The sequence below is a fragment of the Salvia miltiorrhiza genome, chromosome 8, assembly GCF_028751815.1.
Source record: "Salvia miltiorrhiza cultivar Shanhuang (shh) chromosome 8, IMPLAD_Smil_shh, whole genome shotgun sequence".
Lineage (NCBI taxonomy): Eukaryota > Viridiplantae > Streptophyta > Magnoliopsida > Lamiales > Lamiaceae > Salvia > Salvia miltiorrhiza.
The window spans coordinates 5,083,279-5,108,195 of NC_080394.1; the positions used below are offsets into that span (position 1 = coordinate 5,083,279).

General features: G+C 34.6%; 4 protein-coding genes across 4 annotated transcripts; 2 read left to right on the top strand and 2 right to left on the bottom strand.

The window, feature by feature from the left end:
- Positions 1–335: 335 nt before the first annotated feature.
- On the bottom strand, positions 336–3,206 carry LOC131000260 (protein Asterix-like). The gene is made up of 3 exons (XM_057926068.1): positions 2,847–3,206; positions 2,588–2,688; positions 336–625 (listed from the first exon to the last, which is right to left on the bottom strand). Exons 1-3 carry the CDS (start codon positions 2,985–2,987, stop codon positions 556–558), a joined length of 312 nt encoding a protein of 103 aa, XP_057782051.1. The 5' UTR covers positions 2,988–3,206; the 3' UTR covers positions 336–555.
- A 977-nt stretch (positions 3,207–4,183) lies between these two features.
- Positions 4,184–9,663, bottom strand: LOC131000262 (outer envelope protein 39, chloroplastic). Its single transcript, XM_057926071.1, has 11 exons — positions 9,410–9,663; positions 9,235–9,301; positions 9,112–9,153; positions 8,848–8,992; positions 8,159–8,317; positions 7,980–8,050; positions 7,818–7,896; positions 7,590–7,705; positions 6,652–6,799; positions 5,117–5,186; positions 4,184–4,552 (listed from the first exon to the last, which is right to left on the bottom strand). Exons 1-11 carry the CDS (start codon positions 9,441–9,443, stop codon positions 4,398–4,400), a joined length of 1,086 nt encoding a protein of 361 aa, XP_057782054.1. The 5' UTR covers positions 9,444–9,663; the 3' UTR covers positions 4,184–4,397.
- A 1,199-nt stretch (positions 9,664–10,862) lies between these two features.
- On the top strand, positions 10,863–11,976 carry LOC131000263 (bZIP transcription factor 44-like). The gene has a single exon (XM_057926072.1). The coding sequence runs from the start codon at positions 11,129–11,131 to the stop codon at positions 11,495–11,497; it is 369 nt and encodes a 122-aa protein (XP_057782055.1). The 5' UTR covers positions 10,863–11,128; the 3' UTR covers positions 11,498–11,976.
- Positions 11,977–12,374: 398 nt separating this feature from the next.
- Positions 12,375–16,362, top strand: LOC131000261 (GTPase LSG1-1-like). The gene is made up of 7 exons (XM_057926069.1): positions 12,375–12,821; positions 13,237–13,338; positions 13,418–13,504; positions 13,949–14,042; positions 14,634–14,690; positions 14,946–15,025; positions 15,112–16,362. Exons 1-7 carry the CDS (start codon positions 12,601–12,603, stop codon positions 16,238–16,240), a joined length of 1,770 nt encoding a protein of 589 aa, XP_057782052.1. The 5' UTR covers positions 12,375–12,600; the 3' UTR covers positions 16,241–16,362.
- Positions 16,363–24,917: the final 8,555 nt, after the last annotated feature.

The window sequence follows — 24,917 nt, forward strand, 5'->3', positions numbered from 1 at the left end:
TAAAAAGATAAAATAGTAAAACCTCTAGTCTTAAAAATAACAATTACTAAATTATAATACTCCCTCTGTCCACGAAAAAATGTTCTAAGGGAGGGTGACATAAATTTTAAGAAAATTTGTGTTATTTATTTAGTGAGTGGAGAAAATGCCCCACAAATTAAAAAAAAAATGAAAAAAGTTAATAAAGGAGCCCACAAGTTAGTGAGTGGATGATAAGATCCACAAATAAATTAGAATATCTTTTTTGTGGACATACCAAAATAACAAATTAGGACATATTAAGTTAGTGAGTTAATAAAGGCTTTCCTCCTCATCATCCACACAGAGAGCAAAGGTGGAAAAATCATGGTATTTAAAATTGAGTTTCATGACTATCATTCATGAAAATATTGTTTGGAGTCATCAATTTTCCACAGTAATGCTCAACATATAATCCAACTATCTACTCAACATGTAACAAAACTAAAAGAGGCGATAGTAGTCAAGCAGATGGAATGTGCTAAACAACCACCATTTGGAAGGAACAGCCAAATAAGGCTTTCAGCACCCAAGATACTACGAACTTTTGGGGCTCGGACGAGGCCCCACCCCCAAGTAATTTGTCACCAACCCCATGATACCAAACCTGACGTGCAAAAGAAAAAAATGGGAAAAAGATTTACTGGCGAAGAATAAATATGACAAAGATATTATGCATGAATGCTTTCATAATCATCTAAGAAAAGAGCATTAAACTAGACACATATCTATACATGTCTAATTAAATCAAACAAAAGGAAGATCAGAGGTTTCTCAAATCGATGATATAAATCCAACTCTTCCCCAATGAACATATAGTTGAATCATTAGTGATGCCATTAAGCAACTAGCTTAGATCCAATTCTTTTAATTGTGGGGCATGCCATATCAAAAGGTAAGCGACATATATGCATGTTTAGATATCAGCTTCTCTAAATATTGATAACAATATACATATATCTTTTCTTGTTTATACTATAAAAATAAAATAGTGTCATCAACAAATTCGCACAAGCTGCAATCTTGTAAGCAACAAGTCCAAAATTTCACAGTGACTTAAACAATGAGAACTTGATGAATATCCTAGTTATTTACTTCTACGTACAGAGAAGACCACATCTTTTACACCTCAGAATGCACAATATATAGTCACGCACAAATAACTAATGCAATTGCAAAAGGCTTCTTTCTAAATCTAACCACAGATGCCACATCAATCACTCATCAATACCCGGCCATGGTCTAATGATTTCAAAAAGAATAAGTTTCTACGTAACATATATAAACATTAGTTTGAAGGCTTGGTATCTTGTAATAAAGGATTTACAAATATATTTACACCTTCATTGAAAACCTTCAACCCAGAGTATGAATTCACTTCCTAAAGCAGTCAAGATTCCCAGTGACTTTGGTTGACCTCGCCAAACTAATGGTAGAGAGTCTAGAAACAATCTAACTTCATTCTCATTATATCTGTGAACTCATAATAATTGCTGAAGGCATTTCCAAAAATTAGTCATCATAAAATTGATTGCTTTTGTGTCTTCCCCTCCTAATAAGTAATTCAAGACAGACAACAATAGTAGGGGGAGGGGGGGAGTAGAAAACGTAAAGTGAAGCAACACGATGAAGAAAAATCTACTCTTTAATCATTCTAATAGATTATGCATAACTCACAAAATAATCTAGAGACCAATGTTAATGAACAATTTGAGACTTCTAATCCAAACAGAAAATCTTGCCAAACTTATGTAACAATAAGCCCTAAATGTTATTTGTTGTACAACAAGACCCAAACATCTTCCCCTGATTGTCTATAAGATTGTCTAATTCCACTGTGTATGTGTTTACACATTTGCATAGTTCATGTCTTATAGCCCAATGTATTGGAAAGGTCTTAATTCAAGTAGAATCAGTTGGCAAATCAATTACACCAAACAAAATCCATTTACCAAATGTTTGTCATCTAATCTATCATGGTTCCAAGTGAAATACAGGAGGGTAACTTTAACAATGTTTCTAAAGAATGTACTGAGAAACCCAATAAAGTCAGCAACGTGTTTACGGACAGCATAAACCCTATTAACAAGGGGGAAAGGTGATTTGCAACGACAAACACTCTAACAACCTATTGCAGCGAAGGAACTAGTCCAAGAAAAAGAAAAGAAAAGAAAAAAAACACACAATATATAGTCTAGATTTTTCGGCTTTGAATATGCATCAACAAACTGAAGCAACTTGATAGCAATGGGAAAAGTAGTTGATCATCCAAGTGATACTAGAAAGGTAAAAAACACTAACTATACAGACATTAACTTATACCTGAGCATTAGCCTGAATCACTTTTCCATAATCTACATTTTGTATGCTACATTGCTACTAAACAAAATCACCATATTACATACAAAGTCTACAACTTCTGTCAAACCTAAAATATAGGTGCTAAATCATTATAATAGCAGACATACACAAATAAATTAATTTTGATCATTTGTGAAACGAAATAACCTAGAACGTTAAAAGTTATAGAACTATATGCATCTGTGAGTGTTAGAAACCAAAAACTCACATCATAGCCATGGAGATCTGCTTGAGATCGTTCTCGATATTCCTCATATTAGCTAGCGACTGAGCGCAAAATATGATCGCGAGCCACGAACAAAGCTTGTACTGCATAAATTAGTTCAAGCAATCAAACTCAATTAGCAAAAAATTAGTAAATTCACTCTGATTATACTTGATAAATTGATTAATACATTACAGCTGCAATTAGATGAAAAGTGTTGCTGGAAAATATAGATCGGAGATTTAGAGGAAGAGTTTCGTACCCGGAACATGGCTCCAAAGACGCCGAACACAACGGCGATAAAGCCGGAGTAGTCGACGGGAAGATCTTGCGGGACGACGACCGGTGCCTTGTACGGCCGCGCTGCCGATGGTAGCCGCGGATCGTTGGATTGCGACGCCATTGCTCTGACCGTGTTGGAGTGTTTCCACAGCTGGAGTGTTTTAGCCACTCTTAAAAGAAAACACAAGCCCAAGATATTAAATTAAAAACGGCCCAATCTGACTTAAGAAAAGGCCCAACACAGCCCATCCCCAATCCATTTTCGTTTCTCGTATTTCGAATAAAATGTGGTTAAAAAAAATATATATATATATATATTTAAAGACATAAATTTTTTGTATTCCTAAATATTTAGTTTTAAAGTGAAACTAAATTTGAAGGTTCTTTTAAGCTTACGAGACTCGAAATGTTTGACAAGTATTCTCCAATTTCAGTTTGCAGTCCACTTCTAAAACATCATTACATTTTTACTATATTCGTGCCTTTCTTTGTAATCATATTGTTCATTACATTTTTATTAAAACACCGAAATTTAAATTAAAATGCAATTTACTTTATTAAATCTTACGGTTGGTGGAAAGTTAAACAATCAACAACTACTTTTGATTTTAGATGTACTTCTGTTCAAATTGCAACATCTATATCTATATAATCTATCTATCTATCTATATAATATACAAAAGAGGAGTTTTTCCCTCCATCTTCTCCCTCTCTTTTTCTCTCTCTTCTTCCATCAAATTTTTCTTTTAGTTTTTCATAATTTAATTCTTTTGTAAATATTGTCAAATTTAATTCATGATTTTTTTTCAATATACACCTTAAATTTAATACTATTGTATAAAAACATCAAAAATAAATTTAAAATGAATACGTTATGAAAATTTTAAATATTTTATTTTATCTCTTTTCATTAAATATTTTATTTTCTCTCTTTTCATTAAAATTTTATAACTTTTTATTTATGTTTGTATATGAAAATATTTATTATGACACGTAACTCTATAATAATAATGTGTAAATGCTAATTTTTGTTATTGAATAATTTTTATTATACTTTATACAAAGTTGTTAATATAAAAAAGATTTTATTGAATAATTGACGTGAATTATTTTATTTTATTTTTAAAATATATTTTATATTTATTTAAATATATCGTTAATTTCGATATTCGTCGTGCATCGCACGAATGGACGTTCTAGTAATGTTAAATATCTAATAGTTACAAAACTTAATTATGAAATTTGAGAAAATCTTGATACCAAATTATTATAAAATATTAGCAAGTTCAAACTTCAAAAACCAAGCAGATCTGGAAGTGGAACTGGCCTATATCGATATTTATTATTATTGGAAATATTAGCTTTCTACAAGTCAAGGAAAATATAATGAAATTTCAATTATCAACCTAATATCAAATCAAGAAATGAGAAAAAGAAGAAAAAAAAATTAAAAGAAAATGTATCTAAAGACTAATAACTGCCAGTTGAATATTCTTCTTCTGCACCAAACCTCAACTCCTTCCATACTTCATCAGGAAACGTTACTGAAACCAAAATACAGAGTTTTCTGTTTAAAAGAATTGATAGCAAGGTCGACCTGCAAGTGTCCTAAGTGAGATTTTAATCGAAGCCCGTATCCCAGACCAACTCCGCTGCCCGGTTTACCGTGCCTAAGAGATGGATTTCCTGAAAAAAAACACAAACAACGACTGTTTATTCACACAGTTCATGCAAAAAATAGAATCTTCGAAGAGAAACAACACAGACTAGAGCAGTTCCAAAATCGTATTTTATGATCTAAACTAGTTACTCTTCCTCTTCGTTCGTGTTTTTTTCATTTTATTCCTAGTGTGCAGATACAACTTCTTTATATATTGTCCAAAAGAACTTCTGAAGCTATCATGTCAGAATATTTGTAAGCTATGAATCAGACAAGAATTCAAGATGCACATATTCTTCAGCAAGATAACTGTATTATCCATTTCCCAATAGGATGAATGACAGTAAAGATAACGTTAGGAACAGTCTAGATAAACCTCGAACCTAATTTACCAATTTATAGTGCCTTCTGAAACCCATAACTATGTTTCAAAACGAGTAATCATAGCAACAATCCATGTCTCATGCTTTCTATATATTCAACAGACAGACGGTAACAAAAATTGTAAAATCAGATGTTGCCTTAAAAGTCTTGTATAAGTATAGCAATGTTGAAATGTTGTCAAAGAAAGTTAGCAAGTCAAAACTAACCAGGCACATGACGGCCAGAGCCCAAATCAGATCCACAGTCGAAGAAAACCGCACCTTCAAGTATTGAGTTCTGAGAGAGACAGTTTGGGGAGAGACATTATTAAGCTCATCAGAAAACGGAAAAGAAGTCTTTGGCTACCTTAAAATATATGAAGCCGTTCAAACTAAAATGACATCAGACTGATCTTCTACACAACCAAATGAATTATAGGGTGCAAGAATAAAAGGAGTTTGTTAATGCAGCTTCTTCTCCTTAATACTGGGCAGTATAGATGAGAAAAAATCATTGGTATACCGTGTCTCTTATTTCAGTTGGCAAAGTTCATATATATCTTTTTGTTTCTTCTCTCTATTTTTTTTTTGTTTGTTTTTTGGGTGGAACCTGCCTATCAATTGAGCTACAAACACCGTAACCGCATCACCCAACTGTAAATTGATCATTTCATCATACAAAGTAACTATACCGATTACCGAAAAACTTGAGATCTGAAACCTCAAACATGGCATAACTAAGTTAGGATGGAAAAACAGAGAGTTTTTCTGTCCTAGACTCGTTTTGGCCCCCAATATATCCCTATCAACTCATCAATCAACGTGACACGGAATTTTCACTAGTTCTCCATTCAATAGACATCCAATACAACCTCTTTAAATTTTGGAAACTGAGTATCACTGTATCAGTATGTAGAAACTTCAATTATCAAGCTTAATGTCACTTCTTCACATGCATAAGAAGTTAATGCTCGACCGAGCAAAAGATCTTATGTTTGTTTGATCAAAATCAAACAATAGATGCCAGATGATAATATGCAGGACTGTCAAGATTATATTGCTATAATTACTGGATTAGCACAACTTATATCGTGCTATGCTCCATTCAATAGACATCCAAAACAAACTCTATAAATTTTGGAAACTGAGTATCAAGCAATAACCTTTACATCTCATGTTAGGCATATAATTTAGGGAGCCCGAAATTAACCCAAAAACCATGGCTAGAGGTAAAGGGTTGACCCCCTCTTATGTACCATTCCACACTTTCATGTGGAACCGATGTGGGATATCGTAACAACCCATCCCCCATTAGGAGCAGACGTCCACGGACGGTTCTCACTGTGGGGAGCCTTTTATCGACCCAGGCAAGTCGCCTTCGAGCCCTTGGAGTCGTGCGACACTCTCCCCAGGTAGTCCTCTCCCGTAAATGTCTGGATCCCGCAGGTAGGATCAAATTGTTAGGCATATAAGTTAGGGAGCCCTAACTAAACCCAAAACCATGGTCCCGTCTTATATACCATTCCACACTTTCATGTGGAACCGATGTAGGATACTGTAAAATCTCAAATATCAGAACATCTAGTTATGTTTAGAATAATATCTTAAGCGTTGGATGATGCCAAAATCCAGTTTTGAAAGAGGGAAATTCGTCTGAGACCACAAAATATCTACTTGAACATGATTTAAGGGATAATGTACTTTGGTGAAGAACAAAAGAGTGCAGAATAGCTTTCTTCTTATAAGATTACAAAACAACATACCAGTGGTAGTGTCAATTCACTGTTTGCAACTAGACATGATCTGCCAGATCCAACAGCACCTTCACCATAGCCCCGTACACTACCTTGTCCTCCTATGGAAAAGGCTTGATAAGGAGCTATGTCTCCTACAATCGAGCCACCTGTGAGGCTGACACAGGAAATTAGCAGGTGAAAAAAACTATTAGTAGTTATTAGAGACACATGAATAACTATAGAAATACCATAAGTGGTAGATGAAGATAGTTTTCTGGGATAAGAGTTACTCCCTCCGTCCATGAAAGAACTTCCTAGGAGGGAGTGACACGGGTTTTAAGAAAAAATATTGTTGAGTGTATTGAGAGTGGAGAAAAGGTAGTTGAGTGTATTGGGAGTGGTGAAAATGTGTTGTAATTAATATTGAGAGTTGTGAAAAGTGAAAAGTGAAAAGTAAGAGTAATTATAAGTGGTGGGGTATAGTCCAAAAATAGGTAGGAAGTTCTTTTGTGGACGGAGGAAGTATTTTAGAAAGTACAACTCATACCAAACTTAACTTCCTATTCAGCACTTTGGCAGAATCTCGTTCTTCCTTGTTAAAGAACAATAAAGGAAAACTCTCATTTTATTCCATATTCTTAACTGATAGCATACTTTAGTGTGTGTGCGTGTGTGGAGTCTCTAGTATGGTTTTAACATCAGCATGCTATTTTCATCAAATAAAGTTTACTAATAAATGGATGGAAGGCTAAGTTTTCCTCTTTTAATTCTCCATGTTTTACAACTTTAACTTTTCAACTTGAATACCAACTCATATGCCATAAGTACAACTCATATGCGTGTGTTGGCCAAGCGGTAGGAGGTTAATGCTCAAGAGTCAAGAATTGAGGTCCTCCATCGCGCGATCTTTAAAATTTCTTTATTTACTTATATAATTTATATAAACAAAAAATAGTATTGATCACCTTGTCAAGAAAAATGCTGGCCCAAGCCTTATACCCCTTGAAGCGGCAAACTTGAATCGGTTAAAGATTAACCACTTGGAAAGAATTGGAATCCCTTGTTCTATTTGCAGGCTAAACTACATAGAATTTCATATAGAAAAGAATATTATATATATTACAATCAAACTATTGATTAAAAAAATTGTACAAAATTGAACAATATTAGATTAGTGGCCAAAAATGTATTACTCGAGTAAAGCTGCAATCAGTTGCCTTGGCAAAGCGAGATTCCTGTTTGAGCACTACCATACTATCATGATAGCCACCACTGAGGAACAAGTATCAAGCAAGAAAGTCATTAGGATTGGAAAGAAAAAGACAATGGAAAGGATTATTAGTAACTTAGTCTACCTGCAAGTCACTGGAAACCCATGAAGATCTCTGCTAATAGACCGACCATCATCATTAACAGGACGAACATGCTGAATTGAGTATCTAAGTTCATGTGAGAAGAGAGACAAATATTTGGACATAGAAATGCAGTTCAATAGAACCTAGTAACTTTAAGTGATTGTATGAGACACACACACCTCAAACTTGATACTGGTTTTACTGCTCCAGTTGGAACTTGCAGGCTCACTTAGGTCTACACCAGCAGATAAACGACAAAGATTGACACCTCCACTCGCTGAACGAGAAAGGTTGTCAACAGGTATACCATGAATCCCTATCTCAGGAGAAATGGAGTGCTGAAGAGCAAAGTAATGGTTAAATTAGATCCATAGTTGGTGGAAAATTCTTGATCAAATTAAAAGCGAAGCTTTTACAGGTACACAAAACCCTGTCGTTAAATACTTATATCACTCTCAAGCCCATCTTCTTAAACCAGAACCAAAGAGAGCAACACACAAAGGCAGTAAGCCATTCATTTCAAGAACATTAACGGAAGTGACCCTACGTTTCTTTCAACACCAAGTCCTTGTCTAGCTTATAACTTTATTTACTTACGAGTGAAGTCTTATCTAAGAACCAAACTCCATGTTATTAATCATTAAATAGTGAAGATAAGAGAATGCAGAAATCAAATACGATTTTCATATCAAATTTCCTATCAAGTATCTTCAGAAAATAAACAACAAACTAGACCATATGAACCTCTAGCAAGCTTACAGAAAATGAGTAGTCCCAACTAAGAAAAATGACACATGGAAATAGCACCTAAAATAATGAGGCTATAATGCTATTTAATATGAAAACGGCTTCAACGGCCTAGAACAACCTGAATGATGAAGGCATGCTGTGAAAGCCATTCTGGTCTTGGCTTCCGATAAGTAATCAAAACATTGGAATCACAGAGCCCTTTATCCCACAATAAATCAAGCTTCTCGCTCTTTCCAAATAGATTTGGATGCTTTATGCAGAGGCTGCCAAAAGGTGAAACGAATCAATACCCTCCATCAACACCAAATGTAACAAAACCAGAAACGAAAATATGAAAATCCATTTTCTTTTCACCAAGAAGTAGAATGAACAAAAGAATTACCTCCCAATAACAAGTGACAGTGGACTCCATCCACCAGCATTTCTGTTTTACACAAGAAAATAATCATAAAGAGAAACAGCTCACAAATGTTCCATAGAAACGGGTCCATAAAGAAAATCAAACCTGAGAGAAGGCAGCATCAAAGCAGCACATAGTTTGTGTGTGAAATCGACATTGAACTCTACCTTGGCTACATATAGAACCCCAAAACGACACCGTTAGGAAAACATTCAAGAATAAAGAAAATTAAGGAGCTGCTCCGCTCCAGAATGATCTGAAGAAATGAGGAAACACTGACCATTGCCGGCGTGAATGCTTTTCTGTGCTCCCATCCAATTACCATATCACGGGATTTTGTCCCTCTCCGCCAATCAAGCTGAATTCTTGATAGCTCTGCACCACCATTTAAGTGGGAAAAAAAAATCGAGAAATGTTGGTGTGAGAAAGTGGCCGTTATTTAAAGGCGTTGGGAGTGATTTGTTAAAGGGGAAGACAAGAAGGCAGTTGTGGGGAAGTTATCTCTTGCTTTGAGAGGAGGGGATTGAAAAAGCACGTGGAGAATGTTGGGCTTGTAACGTTCCTTTCACTGCGGATGTTCTTCTATTGGGCTTTTCATCATCAACTTATTGGGCTACCTCATTTTTCTAGTTTAATTGGTAGTAGTTTTTTGGGCAAATGATTAAAATTATTCTAATCACACCACCCTCTACTTTATTCATTATTGTCTTTAAATTAATATAATAAATAAAAATAATTATAAATTTATCATCGAAGCAATATTAACTTCTGTCAATAAACAGCAGGTCTAGAATTCAAACCCCACAATTTTCGTACTTCTCTCATCTAATTCTTACCTATTTATACAGTTATAACGGAAAAGAGCGATGACAGTGATGACGTGGTGCTGCTGTCGTCGGCCCCAAGTCGAAAGATGAAGGGAGGTGGTGGTTATCGCCTTGTCTGTGATGATCTGTGGCGATTACTACCGCCATATGAGGAGGTGACGACGACGATTTTTGGTGCATATGTGTGAGAATTGAGAAGTGAGAACAGAGAAAGTAAAACAAAGGAAAAGAGAATGATGGGATCTTTATATCAAAATTGACTAAAAATTATTTAAATTGATGGTTAATTATTAATTGAGTGGATTTGTAAAATGTCCACTTTCATATTGTAAAGATAAAAAATGGCCACTAAAATAAAAAACTTAAAAAATGTCCACTGTTACCAAAATGCCCTTCACATTAAAAATTAAAAAAATGTCCACTTCATTTGACCTTTAAACACTACCCCTTTAAAAAATTCCGCATTTCACAACCAATCGAATTCACAACCAAAATTTGGTTGTGAATTAGACTGAATTCACAACTATTCAAATTCACAACTAGAATTTTTTGGTTGTGAATTCACTAATTCACAACCAAAATTTTTTGGTTGTGAATTCACAACCAGAATTTAATTCACAATCAGAATTTTTTGGTTGTGAATTCACAACTATAATTTAATTCACAACCAAAATTTATTTTGATTGTGAATTCAAGTAATTGTGAATTTGAGTTTTTAAAGTTTGAATTCACAACTAAAATTAGAATTTATTTTGGTTGTGAATTCAAGTTTTAGTTGTGTATTCAAGAATATTAAATTGTGAATTCATCGAGTTGATTGTGAATTCATAGATCTGAGCGTGAATTCAAGAATATTATGTTGTGAATTCATAAATTTGGTTGTGAATTCAAGAACATTAATCAATTATCCAAAATATGTTTCTCATTCAATCGATCAAATCTCTTTAATAAAATCCACAAATCATCACTAAAAAAAAATACTATTACTCATTTTATTTCTTACAATAACTAAAAATTCTCATTTCAACCAAGCACATGTAATATAAATTTCCAATCACCAACACAAGAAAAAAAAATTGAATCTCTGCTGCTACCATGGATTCATCGAGTGGAATATCGTCGAATTCATCGGGGCTACAGACTCGGCATCGAAGGAGGATCTGCAGAAGACGATGGATTTGAGGAAGAGAAAGTGGATGATCTCCAACCGCGAGTCGGCGCGGCGGAGCCGCCTCCGGAAGCAGAAGCACATGGAGGAGCTGATGGCGCAGGTGGCCGAGCTCCGCCGCCAGAACCACCAGATCCTCACCAGCCTCCGCGCCACCACGCAGCACCACATTGCCGTCGAATCCGAGAACGCCGCTTCAGATCTAGGGTTTCCGCAGCAAAACCCCCTAGCTCCGCCGCCGGAGTTCAATTCCCTCCTCGATCATAGTAGCGCCGACCAAGCTCAATCTCCTCTACCACCACCACCACAGCTCGTCCTCCGCCACCACGTCGTCGTCTTCCGACGATCTCGAGCTGTTGTCGATCAAGCCTAATTCTCACAGCTACACCTCGCTGAAGGACCTCCTCCCGACGTCGGCGGTCAACTCGCCGCGGTCGAGCTCCACGCAAGGCGGATCCGATATCTGCATTCGGAACCGCCTCGTCAAGCAGGCGGCGTGGGCATACCTCCAGCCGATGTCCACCTCCCCCGGCTCTGCCGACGGTGGCTTCCTTCGCCGCATCTGCCCGCGCCTCGCCGCCTTGTTTGACCTGGTCCGCCGCAGCGTCGCTTGAGAAAGAGAGATGAGAGAGAGAGTGGAGAGAGAGATGAGAGAGAGAAGAGAAGGGGAAGGGATTGCGTAGAGAGAGAAAGAGGAGAGAGAGAATGAGAGAAAAATGGTTAATTTTTATGTTTTTAATGTTAAGGGTATTTCCGTCTTTTCAATCAAAAAGTGGACAGTTTTTATTATTTTTATCTTAGTGGACAATTTTTATCTTTACAATATGAAAGTGGATAGTTTTATATATTTACTCTTATTAATTTTCATTATCTAAAATATACATTTGACATCATTAATTGTAAGGGCCGTTTACTTTGAAAGATTAATTTTGATAAATCAAAATAATAAGGTTAATCCATTGTTTATTTTGATGGATTGAAACTTTAGAATATCCCAAAGTTTTTGATTATTTATATCATTTAAATTATTTTTGCTTGATTTTTATCCCATTAAAAATGGTGAGATTGAAAAAATCTTATTATTAAGGATAAAAATACTCAATTATGCAAAACTAAACGAAATTAAAAATTGATAGAGATAAAATAAGGGATAAAAAGATATTTCTTTCAAATTTTTTTTCTTCTTCTTATTTTTCAAAAATAGAAAAGAATGGAGAGATTTTTTTCCTTTTTTCTTAAAGAAGAAAACCTAACGAAAATAATTGGGCTGGCGTCAGTCGTGACGACTGTTTTTCATTTGGGAAGCGTTTGCAAAGTTTTAGAAGCCCTCCTCCACCTTACCGCCACCACAACCGCCACACCCAGCAGGCCGCGCTGCCGTATATCTACGCCCACCCGCCCTACTTCTTCTCCGCATCTCCACTTTCAATTTACCATCCACAAACTGCAGCGAGAGCCACATAGAGGTGGATTAACATGCCGAAGGGAGAGAAAAGCGTCCTCGGCCGCGCTCTTGTGAAGCACCACAATCAGATGATACAGCAGACCAAGGAGAAAGGCAAGTTATACCGAAGCCAGCACAAGAAGGTTCTCGAATCGGTCACGGAGATCAGCGACATCGAAGCCGTCATCGAGCAGGCCGACGAGGCCCACCGCCTTTACTCCTCTCTCAATCCCGGCCAATATCCCATCAATTTGTGAGATTCCGTTTAATTTTTGTTGCTATATTTTCTTCTTTGTTCTAGTTTCCAGGTATTTCGAGGGGTTTTGACTGTTAACTTGCGATTTAGTGCAGGTTGATTTAGCTTGTTTGAAATGTTACCTTTGTCGAGTTAATCGTTCTTCAGTTTTTTGATGATATGTTAAAAAACTATAATCAAAATGATTCCGTTTTTATGTTTCTGGAATTGGTAAGAGAGGAACTTGACAAGTGAATTAGTAGTTGCATTGTTGGTTGTGTTAATTTTCATGCATTTCACTTATTCTCTATCGGGTTCTTATGAGTCACTAATTTTGGTAATATATTATTGTTTGGTCATTTTCTCTGAGTTTTTTCTGTTATATGTTTGTGCTTTCTTATTAAGTTTGTGGTGTTTTTGTGTCTTCTTTTAGGGATTCTGCTTCCAGCACAATTGATATGACACCGGAAGAAAGAAGGGAGCAACAGAAGAAGGAGGAAGCTTTGCATGCCAGCAGTCTCCGTATTCCTCGAAGGTACGATTGGCTCTGTTATCTAAATTTTGGTTTATTATCCTTTGTATGTGCAGGGTTTAATGCAAATATGTCTTATCAGGCCACCATGGAATGCAAAAATGTCGGTTGAAGAGCTTGACGATAATGAAAAACGAGCATTTCTAGAGTGGCGCCGCAATCTTGCAAGGTCAGCAGTTGTGAGATAATAGCACAAATAGGGCTTGTGCAGTGTATTGCTGTCAATATGATGTTAATACCTTACCGTGTTTGCGGTTTCTTTTCATTCCTTCACATTTGTTTGATCATCTTATAACCATCTGTTGCTCATGACTCCTGACGTGATCTCATGTAGATTATATAAGGTCTGATCTATGTGTTTGACTGTTTGTTAGTTGAGATTGAGATAGTAGATTTTTTCTGGAAAAGTTAATCATGCATATGCGGCATGCCCCACTTATACATATAGACATTTATTTCCTGGGGAGGTTGATGCTTCATGGTTCTAAGCCTCTTGATAGCTTTCTCTGGTTGAATAGGGCTATTCTCACAGTTTCTAATGTGCATGACTTCTCAGGGTTTATGAAATTAATATATTGTTGATTTTTTATTTTATTTGCTAAAACCATGGCAGGCTTGAGGAGAATGAAAATCTAGTTCTTACACCATTTGAGAAAAATCTGGATATTTGGAGACAACTCTGGAGAGTGCTTGAACGCAGTGACCTGGTGAGAATAGATTCTAAAAATGTGCTCTTTTCTGAAATTTTTGAAAGGTTATGTTGCCTTAATATGGCATCTTAATTGTATCAAACTTAGATACTCAGCTAAGTACTTCAAGATGTGAGGAGTTGCACAATATTCTTAAGATTATTGCTATACAAAGTTTAAGAACTTTATCCTGATCACTGATTACTGCTTTCAAGTATTTCTTTCTTCATGATTCGTTGAAATAAGAAGCTAATTTGTTCATAAAATTTTCAACGCCAATGTTGATTGGGAATGGTGCATGATTGTATTTTGAATGCGTCCTTAATCAATAGACAGAAAGCATTGAACTCAAAAAGAGAAGTGTCATATTTCTATAATATGATTATTGATTATTTATTGCCTCAAATACGTTTTCTTATATCTATGGGTTTTAATCTGATAAATGCCTAGAGTGATGTGTATTCTAATGAAGATGGGCTTGGTAGATCGGCAAAATTTTTCTGTAACTGTTTACCTCTCTTGCTTTTGTGGTTGTTACACTTTTTAATTTATACCATGCTGATAATTCCTGCTGAGTGCTGACCCTTCTTCAATTGTTTGTCCTTAAAGATAGTGATGGTTGTTGATGCAAGGGACCCACTCTTCTACCGTTGCCCTGATCTAGAGGTATATTGAAGTTAAATAAAATGAAATATTTAGCTTCTTCCTGAAATACCTTTATTTAGAATTTCTATTGGATGAGTCATTTATATTTAAAAAACTGCTGAGTTGAATAGCACTGGCTTTAGCTGCTGATGAAGAACAGTCTCAAGCAGATGTGTCTCTTATATCTACCGATTCTCAATAGCACTGGCTTTTAGCATTTTACTTGCCAATAGTTTGAGTAATTGTTCTAACCCGGGGGATGCTACCAAACTGTAGGCATATGCACGAGAAATTGATGAACACAAAAGCACTTTGCTCCTCGTAAACAAGGCAGATCTTCTGCCATTCTCTGTTAGGTTTGTATTATTACAATGCTTCTGTTGATTCCCTGAATTGTCCACTCTTTAGACCCTTGAAGATTTGTTGCATGAATTTTGTGCAGGCAAAAATGGGCTAATTACTTCCATCAACATGGCATTCTCTTTCTTTTCTGGTCGGCTAAAGCTGCCACTGCTGCTTTAGAGGGGAAGGAGCTGAGTCTGTCCGTTGGTACTGCGCAAGACTTAGCTGATGCTGAAACGAAAGTATATGGCAGAGACGAGCTACTTGAACGGTTGCAAACTGAAGCTGAGAAGATTGTCTCAATGAGAAGCCAATCTAAGTCCATTGACACGGGCTCGTCAGACATGCATTCTGATGATGAAAGTGCTTCTGGGCACACACCACCTCGCAGTGTAGTTGTGGGATTTGTTGGATATCCCAACGTAGGAAAGAGTTCCACAATCAATGCTTTGGTGGGAGAGAAGAGGACTGGTGTAACTTCGACTCCTGGGAAGACCAAACATTTCCAGACATTGATAATATCCGAGAAACTTACTCTATGTGATTGCCCTGGACTGGTGTTCCCGTCCTTCACTAGTTCAAGATACGAGATGATTGCATCCGGGGTCTTGCCTATCGATCGCTTGACAGAGCACCGTGCGGCTGTGCAGGTGGTTGCAGATCGAGTGCCAAGATCCGTTATTGAGGGTGTGTACAAAATCAAATTGCCAAAACCCAAGTCTTACGAACCACAATCACGGCCCCCTTTGGCAGCAGAGCTTCTGAGAGCATATTGTGCCTCTCGTGGGTACGTAGCCTCGAGTGGACTACCAGATGAGACCAAAGCTACTCGCCAAATGTTGAAGGATTACATCGATGGGAAGCTTCCGCACTATGAAATGCCACCAGAAATGTCAAATGATGAAGATGACGGCGAGGATGCTGCTGAACACAGCTCGTCACATGAATCAGACCTATCTGATGATGAAGACCCTCCAGTTGCTGCAGACGAACCTGCCGCGGGTCTGGAGCACGTGCTGAGCGATCTGAATTCTTTCGACATCGACAATGGATTAGCTTCCGACAAGACTGCTGTTAAGAAAAGGTCAAGTAAACCTCATAAACAGCACAAGAAGCCCCAAAGAAAGAAGGATAGGTCGTGGAGGGTAAAAGACAACGACGGCGACGGGATGGCGGTAGTCAGGGTTATCCAAAAGCCAGCAAGTGGAGGCGGCCCTGTGATTGCTTAAAAACGATCGTCTTCTTGTAAGATACTCTTTTCCTTACTGCTATTCTTTACTAAATTTTGACGTTGTTTGTGTAATGTATTAACTCACTTTTTGCCAATGGCTTCTTGTTTGTTACTACAAAATTAGATCATGTAGAGACATACATATGGGTAGAAGGCATGATTATCTACTTTTCCTATTGAGAGGTATTGTTTGTAGGAATATACTTATTTGTGGGAATGCAAGTTTTGCTGTGGTATAAGAAGGATTAAATTAAATATCCATAATATATATTCCAACTTTTTGAATATTTTTTTCTAATCAGCTTTTTGAATATTCTACAATAGCTAGTAATGACAAAATTTCAGCGGTGAATCAAAAGGTATCTTTGACCCACAAACACAACCAACAAAGTATATTATTTTGTCATTTTGCATCAACTGAATGCTTACATATGTAGCATATATTCTCATCTACGAACAAAGCCACAAATGCCAACTCAAAATAAAGGCACAAATTAACATATTTATTGATTGTAATAGTATTATAGTACCATGTTATGACTCACATCACTCACAGAATTAGAAATATTATTTTATTAAAATTTGTATTTATGGGCTTTCTGGAACATGTGTACATTAATTAGTTGCAAATAAAAATAACAAACAATCCATGCATTGCCTTTGTGTCTGGCACACATTATTAGTAAAAAAAAAACAAAAAGATGTTGACTACAAGAGAAGTAGCTAGTTCATCTTCTTTGCTCCTTGAATATTTTGATAATCACTCTTCTATATAAAATCTCATCTTCTCACATCTCGTCTTAATCACCAACATTTTGGAGCCATGGATAACAAAATAGTTGGTGCATTAATAATATTAATAATGTTTGTTCTAACAAAGAGCAGCGATGCAAGAGTTGTGGTTGAAGTAATAAACGAGCTGGAGTCGGGGCGGCAGCTGAGCGTGCATTGCCGGTCAAGGGAGGACGATCTCCGGCACCAGATCTTGCAGGCCGGAGACGCCCTCGAATGGAGTTTCAATGTCAATTTCTTTAGGACGACCTTGTTCTACTGTGAGGTGCAGTGGGACAACTTGCATTGGTATCGTTTTGATGCATGTGATGCGAATAGAGATTTTCGTAGATGTATCTCGTCGTGTCGATGGATGATCTCTAAAGAGGGCTTGTTGTATGGATACGATGAACAATCGGGATTTTGGAAAATCTTCCCCCTCAAGCCTACCTAAATAACACCTTTTTTTTCTTTTAGAATGAATTTGCCTAGAATTAGCTAGCTAGCTAGTGTCTACATATTAGAAATTCATGTAATTTGAATTATCGTATGTCGTTTTTATTTGGTTAAGAGAATTGAAGGAGTATATGAGAATTGAACATGATATATATCATTCTTTGTAGTTTGAGTGTCTCTAAAAAAACTATTTGACTCTTGACTATCTATGTCTCGTTGTTATACCTCTCTTATTATATATTTATTTGACTTTTTTGTGTTTGTGTATTACGTTTATATATATAGTTTTTTTTTCTTCAAATGTAATTTCTTTGTATTTTAGATTGATTTTGTGATTAGTGCTTAGGATTGATTATACTCGACTAGGGAATATATATAATTATCTTTTGGGGTAATTGTCATTTAAATCACAAACTTTTATCCAATTTGAAACTCCGACACGACTTTCAAAACGTTGCAAATAAGTAAACAATTTTCAATTTTTGACTATTAATCTCCCCCTAATTTTTCAGCCATCCAAACTTTCGAATCCCTTCATTCGAGGCTTTGATTCAATAAAATAGTAAAATTTGAGCTAACAGTTGATGTTCGGTCTAACAACAATGGTTGGAAACTAGTAACTTTTTTTTTTTGATGAAAAGTCATAAGTCATACGCTAAAACTAGCCTTATAAAAGAAATATAAATATATTTAGAGGTAGATTTGCAACCAATTTGACAAAATTCAACAACTTGGGCAGCCAAAGGCGGCATAAATTGAATGTGTCACTTATGGTTAAACCACAAACCTACGGTAATAAATGAAGAGTAAATACTGCTATAAAAAATGAAGAATAAATAATAGTTATAAAATATATATTTGGCTTAACTAAATATTAATAGTAAACAGTAATAAATTAACTATAAACACTTTTATCAAAATAATATTTTATTATTCATTTTAATATTTATCAATAATTTAAATTTTGAATTTCATTGTTTTTTAAGTTGAAATTTGAAAAACAAACATTTAAAAAAAAAAAAAAAACTCCAGCCAAACCGTGGCACCTCCCTCTGCTATCCAAAAGAGCTCGCACCGACAGAGGACGAGTGTCTTCACCGAATCGCCACCGCTGACGAGTGGGAGAGGGGTAGGGGCCGTAGGGCATATGGTTTTTTTTATATATACTTTTTATTTATTTTTTTTCTTTCTATTTTTCATTATATATATATATATTATTACAATTTATTAAGGATAAGAATAATCTATTTACGTTAAAATAATAATAATTAATATATTTTAATTTTTATTAAAAAAATGATTATTTAGAAGTATTAAAAGAGTTATTAATTGCCAATTAACATTATCATGAATTAGTTTTATTTAAGATAAGCACACACCATATAATATAGTATCATTTATGAGTGTGCATTGGTTCAAAATTAAACTGAATCCGCAAACCTTGATTTTGTATGATTGCGGACACTTCAAAAGTTGATTTGAGTTTAATAAAATTTATTTTTACGCTATAGATTATAATTAATTAACTATATATGTTTTTTCCCTAAAAATTTTGTTTAATTTAGGCCCACTCGTGTTGTCATAGTCAATCATTATTTATGTTTCTCATATCAGGCCACACAAGAGTCATAATATGACGAAAAGGCAAACCATGTACATCTTCCATCATAAGTTCAGAACGCATTTCATGTACATCCCACTCGTGCTGCTATAGCCAATCATTATTTTCGTTTTTCAGATCAGGCCACACAAGAGTCATAATATGACGAAGCCGCAAAGAAAGGTCCGTCTAATAAAAAACGTAAAAAAATGTCAATATATACTGTAAATTTTAACAAAATATAGAAAAACATACATACAACTCTAAATCCATTCGGGATTAAGCACATTTGTCCACAATCCCTGTATCAAGAAACAGCCGTGGACATGCAACCACTGAAGAACTAAGATCATATTGTACGGCAGTTGTACTTGTACTAAACTTTCACCAAAAGGCAGGTACAGAGTATTTGGAATCCAGGCTCGAAAGAATGGAGTGCGCTCATAAGGCAAGTAAGGCACTTCAAGATAAAATAAAATGAAATAAGCAGTATAAAATGAAAACAAAAAAAGATAATATGATAAATATAATCTTCTTTTAGTGGAGATACATATTAGTGGAGCTATCACACTTTGGTAGAAGTTATAGAGCCATAATCTTGTTATTTTTCATTATTAGTGTGACTCCATCACTTGGGCTAACCACTCGAATTTTAACATTTACATATTCCTTGATTTTAAGAGCTATGTCATGTGCAGTAGCCATTTGCGAACATTGAAACCCAAATAAAGGTGATGGATATTGCCAAAATAAGCCACAAACGTACTTGTACAGCTGTAAAGTCAACTGGAACTATTCCACTGGGGTGACCATGAATGTTGTACTCGTGCTCCCACAATGCATTATTTGTGAACCTTGGATTCAAACTTGGCCAATACTTCTTCAATTCATGCGGAGAGTTCACCTTGAATATCCCTCTCCTGATTATAATTAACTTTATATATTTTTAATTAAACTTTTGTTTAATTTATTAGACGACTCATTCTAACTTGTATTTGGATACATTTTGGCCAAAAAAAGTAGAAAATAATCATTTATAAGATTGGGTAGTTTCATCCTATCAATAAAATTCTCAACATAGCATTCTTCAAGTTATGGTTCTATCGTAAGTTCAGAACGCATTCCATGTACATATTTTATCGTAAGTCTGAAACGCATTCCATGTACATCCCACTCGTGCTGCCATAGCCAATCATTATTTCCGTTTCTCAGATCAGGCCACACAAAAGTCATAATATGACGAAGAGGCAAATAAAGGTCCGCCTAATAAAAAAAGTCAAAATGTCAATATATACTGTAAATTTTAACAATATATACTTACAACTCTAAATCTATTCGAGATTAAGAACATATGTCCACAATCCCTGTATCAAGAAACAACCGTGGACATGCGACCACTGAAGAACTAAGATCATATTGTATGGCAGTTGTACTTGTACCAAAGTTTCACCATAAGGCAGGTATAGAGTACGAGGAATCCAGACTCAAAAGAATGGAGCGCGCTCATAAGGCAAGTAAGGCACTTCAAGATAAAATAAAATGAAATAAGTAGTATAAAATGAAAACAAAAAAGATAATATAACAAATATAATCTTCTTTAAGTGCAGATGCATAATAGTGGAGCCATAATCTTGTTTCTTTTCATCATTCAGCTGACATTGTTTGTCAAAACGAAACGATACTTCTTTTGCATAGTGTGACTCCATCAATTGGGCTAACCACTCGAATTTTAACCTTTACATATTCCTTGATTTTAAGAGCTATGTCATGTGCAGTAGCCATTTGCGAACGTTGAAACCCAAATAAAGGTGGTGGATATTGCCAAAATAAGCCACAAACGTACTTGTGCAGCTGTAAAGTCAACTGAAACTATTCCACTAGGGTGACCATGAATGTTGTACTCGTGCTCCCACAATGCATTATTTGTGAACCTTGGATTCAAACTTGGCCAATACTTCTCCAATTCATGCCAAGAGATCACCTTGAATATCCCTCTCCTGATTATAATTAACTTTATATATTTTTAATTAAACTTTTGTTTAATTTATTAGACGACTCATTCTAGCTTGTATTTGCATATATTTTGGCCAAAAAAAGTAGAAAATATCCTATCAATAAAATTATGAACATAAATTCTTCAAGTTATGGTTCCATCGTAAGTCCAGAACGCATTCCATGTACATATTCCATCGTAAGTCTGAAACGCATTCCATGTATATCCCACTCGTGCTGCCATAGCCAATCATTATTTCCGTTTCTCAGATCAGGCCACACAAAAGTCATAATATGACGAAGAGGCAAATAAAGGTCCGCCTAGTAAAAAAGTCAAAAATGTGAATATATACTGTAAATTTTAACAATATATACTTACAACTCTAAATCTATTCGAGATTAAGCACATCTATCCACAATCCGTGTATCAAGAAACATCTGCGGACATGCAACCACTGAAGAACTAAGATCATATTGTACGACAATTGTACTTGTACCAAAGTTTCACCATAAGGCAGGTATAGAGTACGAGGAATCCAGACTTAAAAGAATGGAGCGCGCTCATAAGGCAAGTAAGGCACTTCAAGATAAAATAAAATGAAATAAGCAGTATAAAATGAAAACAAAAAAGATAATATAACAAATATAATCTTCTTTAAGTGCAGATGCATAATAGTGGAGCTATGACACTTGGGTAGAAGTTATAGAGCCATAATCTTGTTATTTTTCATTATTCAGCTGACACTGTTTGTCAAAACGAAACGATACTTCTTTTGCATAGTGTGATTCCATCACTTGGGCTAACCACTCGAATTTTAACCTTTACATATTCCTTGATTTTAAGAGCTATGTCATGTGCAGTAGCCATTTGCGAACGTTGAAACCCAAATAAAGGTGGTGTTTATTGCCAAAATAAGCCACAAACGTACTTGTACAGCTGTAAAGTCAACTGGAACTATTCTACTAGGGTGACCATGAATGTTGTACTCGTGTTTCCACAATGCATTATTTGTGAACCTTAGGATTCAAACTTGGCCAATACTTCTCCAATTCATGCTCAGAGATCACCTTGAATATCCCTCTCCTGATTATAATTAACTTTATATATTTTTAATTAAACTTTTGTTTAATTTATTAGACGACTCATTCTAGCTTGTATTTGCATATATTTTGGCCAAAAAAAGTAGAAAATAATCATTTATAAGATTGGGTAGTTTCATCCTATCAATAAAATTCTGAACATAACATTCTTCAAGTTATGGTTCCATCGTAAATCCAGAACGCATTCCATGTATATATTCCATCGTAAGTCAGAAACGCATTCCATGTACATCCCACTCGTGCTGCCATAGCCAATCATTATTTCCGTTTCTCAGATCAGGCCACACAAAAGTCATAATATAACCAAGAGGAAAATAAAGGTCCGCCTAGTAAAAAAAGTAAAAAATGTCAATATATACTGTAAATTTTAACAATATATACTTACATCTCTAAATCTATTCGAGATTAAGCACAACTATCCACAATCCGTGTATCAAGAAACATCCATGGACATGCGACCACTGAAGAACTAAGATCATATTGTACGGCAGTTGTGCTTGTATCAAAGTTTCACCATAAGACAGGTACAAAGTACGTACCAGGAATCCAGGCTCAAAAGAATGGAGCGCGCTCATAAGGCAAGTAAGGCACTTCAAGATAAAATAAAATGAAATAAGCAGTATAAAATGAAAACAAAAAAGATAATATAACAAATATAATCTTCTTTAAGTGCAGATGCATAATAGTGGAGCTATCACACTTTGGTAGAAGTTATAGAGCCATAATCTTGTTATTTTTCATTATTCAGCTGACACTGTTTGTCAAAACGAAATGATACTTCTTTTGCATAGTGTGACTCCATCACTTGGGCTAACCACTCGATATTCCTTGATTTTAAGAGCTATGTCATGTGCAGTAGCCATTTGCGAACGTTGAAACCCAAATAAAGGTGATGGATATTGCCAAAAGAAGCCACAAACGTACTTGTACAGCTCTAAAGTCAACTGGAACTATTCTACTAGGGTGACCATGAATGTTGTACTCGTGCTCCCAGAATGCATTATTTGTGAACCTTGGATTCAAACTTGGCCAATACTTCTCTCATTCATGCCGATAGGAATATCCATTTCCTGATTATAATTAACTTTATATATTTTTAATTAAACTTTTGTTTAATTTATTATAGGACTCATTCTAGTTGTATTTGGATACATTTTGGTTTTGTCTGAAATTATGGTTTCACTAGCACTAGTATTACTCTCATGCGATGCACAATGATACCTACTTAATGAAAATAGTAAAAGAGTATAATTTTGTATTGGGACGTCCAAAAAGAAAACTGAGACATTACTATTGGGATGAATGAAGTATTATTTTTATATTTATAATTTTTTTATTATAACAGTTCAATGCAACTACAAAGATTAAACTCATATTTGTTCATTTTAGAATTCTTTAGCTTAAAATATAAGTTTGTAGTTGAATAATTAATTATATATATGTATATCTTAAAAATAGAATTTCAAATATGATTTAGATTAATTAAGTTTTTAGTATGTTTTTGTATGAACTAGTACGACCATCCGTGCGATGCACGACGAAATCGAAATTAAATGATATGTTTAAATAAATAAATATAAATATTAAACAGAAACAAAATATAATAAATGCAAGATATGGTTTAAAAATAAGATACTAATTACTCAATAAAAATTCGAATTTAAAACGTAATTTTCAATTATGTCTAAAGTGTAATGATAATTATAGTTATTAAATTATTTTAAATTATTTGATAATGAAAATTAATATTACACATTATTATTGTAGAGTATTTCACATAATAATAGTAATAAATAAATATTTTCATACACAAACATAAATAAAAAATTGTAAAACTTTAACAAAGAAAAAGAAAATAAAATATTTTAAAATTTTAATAACCTATACGTTTTAAATTTATTTTTGATAATTTTTATACTATATTAAAGATCTTCTGACGAACTTAAACCTAAGATGCACATTGAATATTTTTTTATAAATTAAATTTGACAATGTATAGAAAATAATTAAAATTATAAAAAGAAAAGAGAAAAAAATAATAAAAAATTTGATGGGAGAAAAGAGAAAAAATGTAAGAAAAAAATGGAGGGAGAAAACTCATCTTTTATATATTATATAGATTTTATATCTATTTATATTGACATAATAATAATAATAATAATAATAATAATAATAATAATAATAATAATAATAATAATCTAGAGTAAACAAAATGAATAAAAAATTTAGAAGCAAATAATTATTTTCAAAATGAGTGGGGAAATAGACCCACAAATTATTACTAAAAATGGATTAAGACATCATTTTGTAGACGGACCAAAATGACAAATTATGACATATTTTCGTGGACGGAAGGAGTAGATAAAAATTAATTTTATTTATTACTAAAAATATAAATTAAATAATTATTTTATAGTTACAGGTAAGATGATCTAGCCACCAGCTAGATCAACTCTTTGATTACTAGCTGTCAAATCGTTATCTAAATTAGATTTCTTTTTACATATTTTTGATTGATAATTTTTAAATCGATTAATGATATAATTTCTTTTTTCACGAAAGAGCCAGCAAATTCATATATTTAAGACTATTAATGTAATTTGAACATAAAATATTTGTATTTATAAAAAAGAGCATTTTTTTTATATACAACTCAGATATTAACATATATTTATTTATGTAAATAATTCTGTTTGAAACCGATGAAACATTTAATGCGGCTTCAATTAAATTAATCGGATGACATGGATCTTAA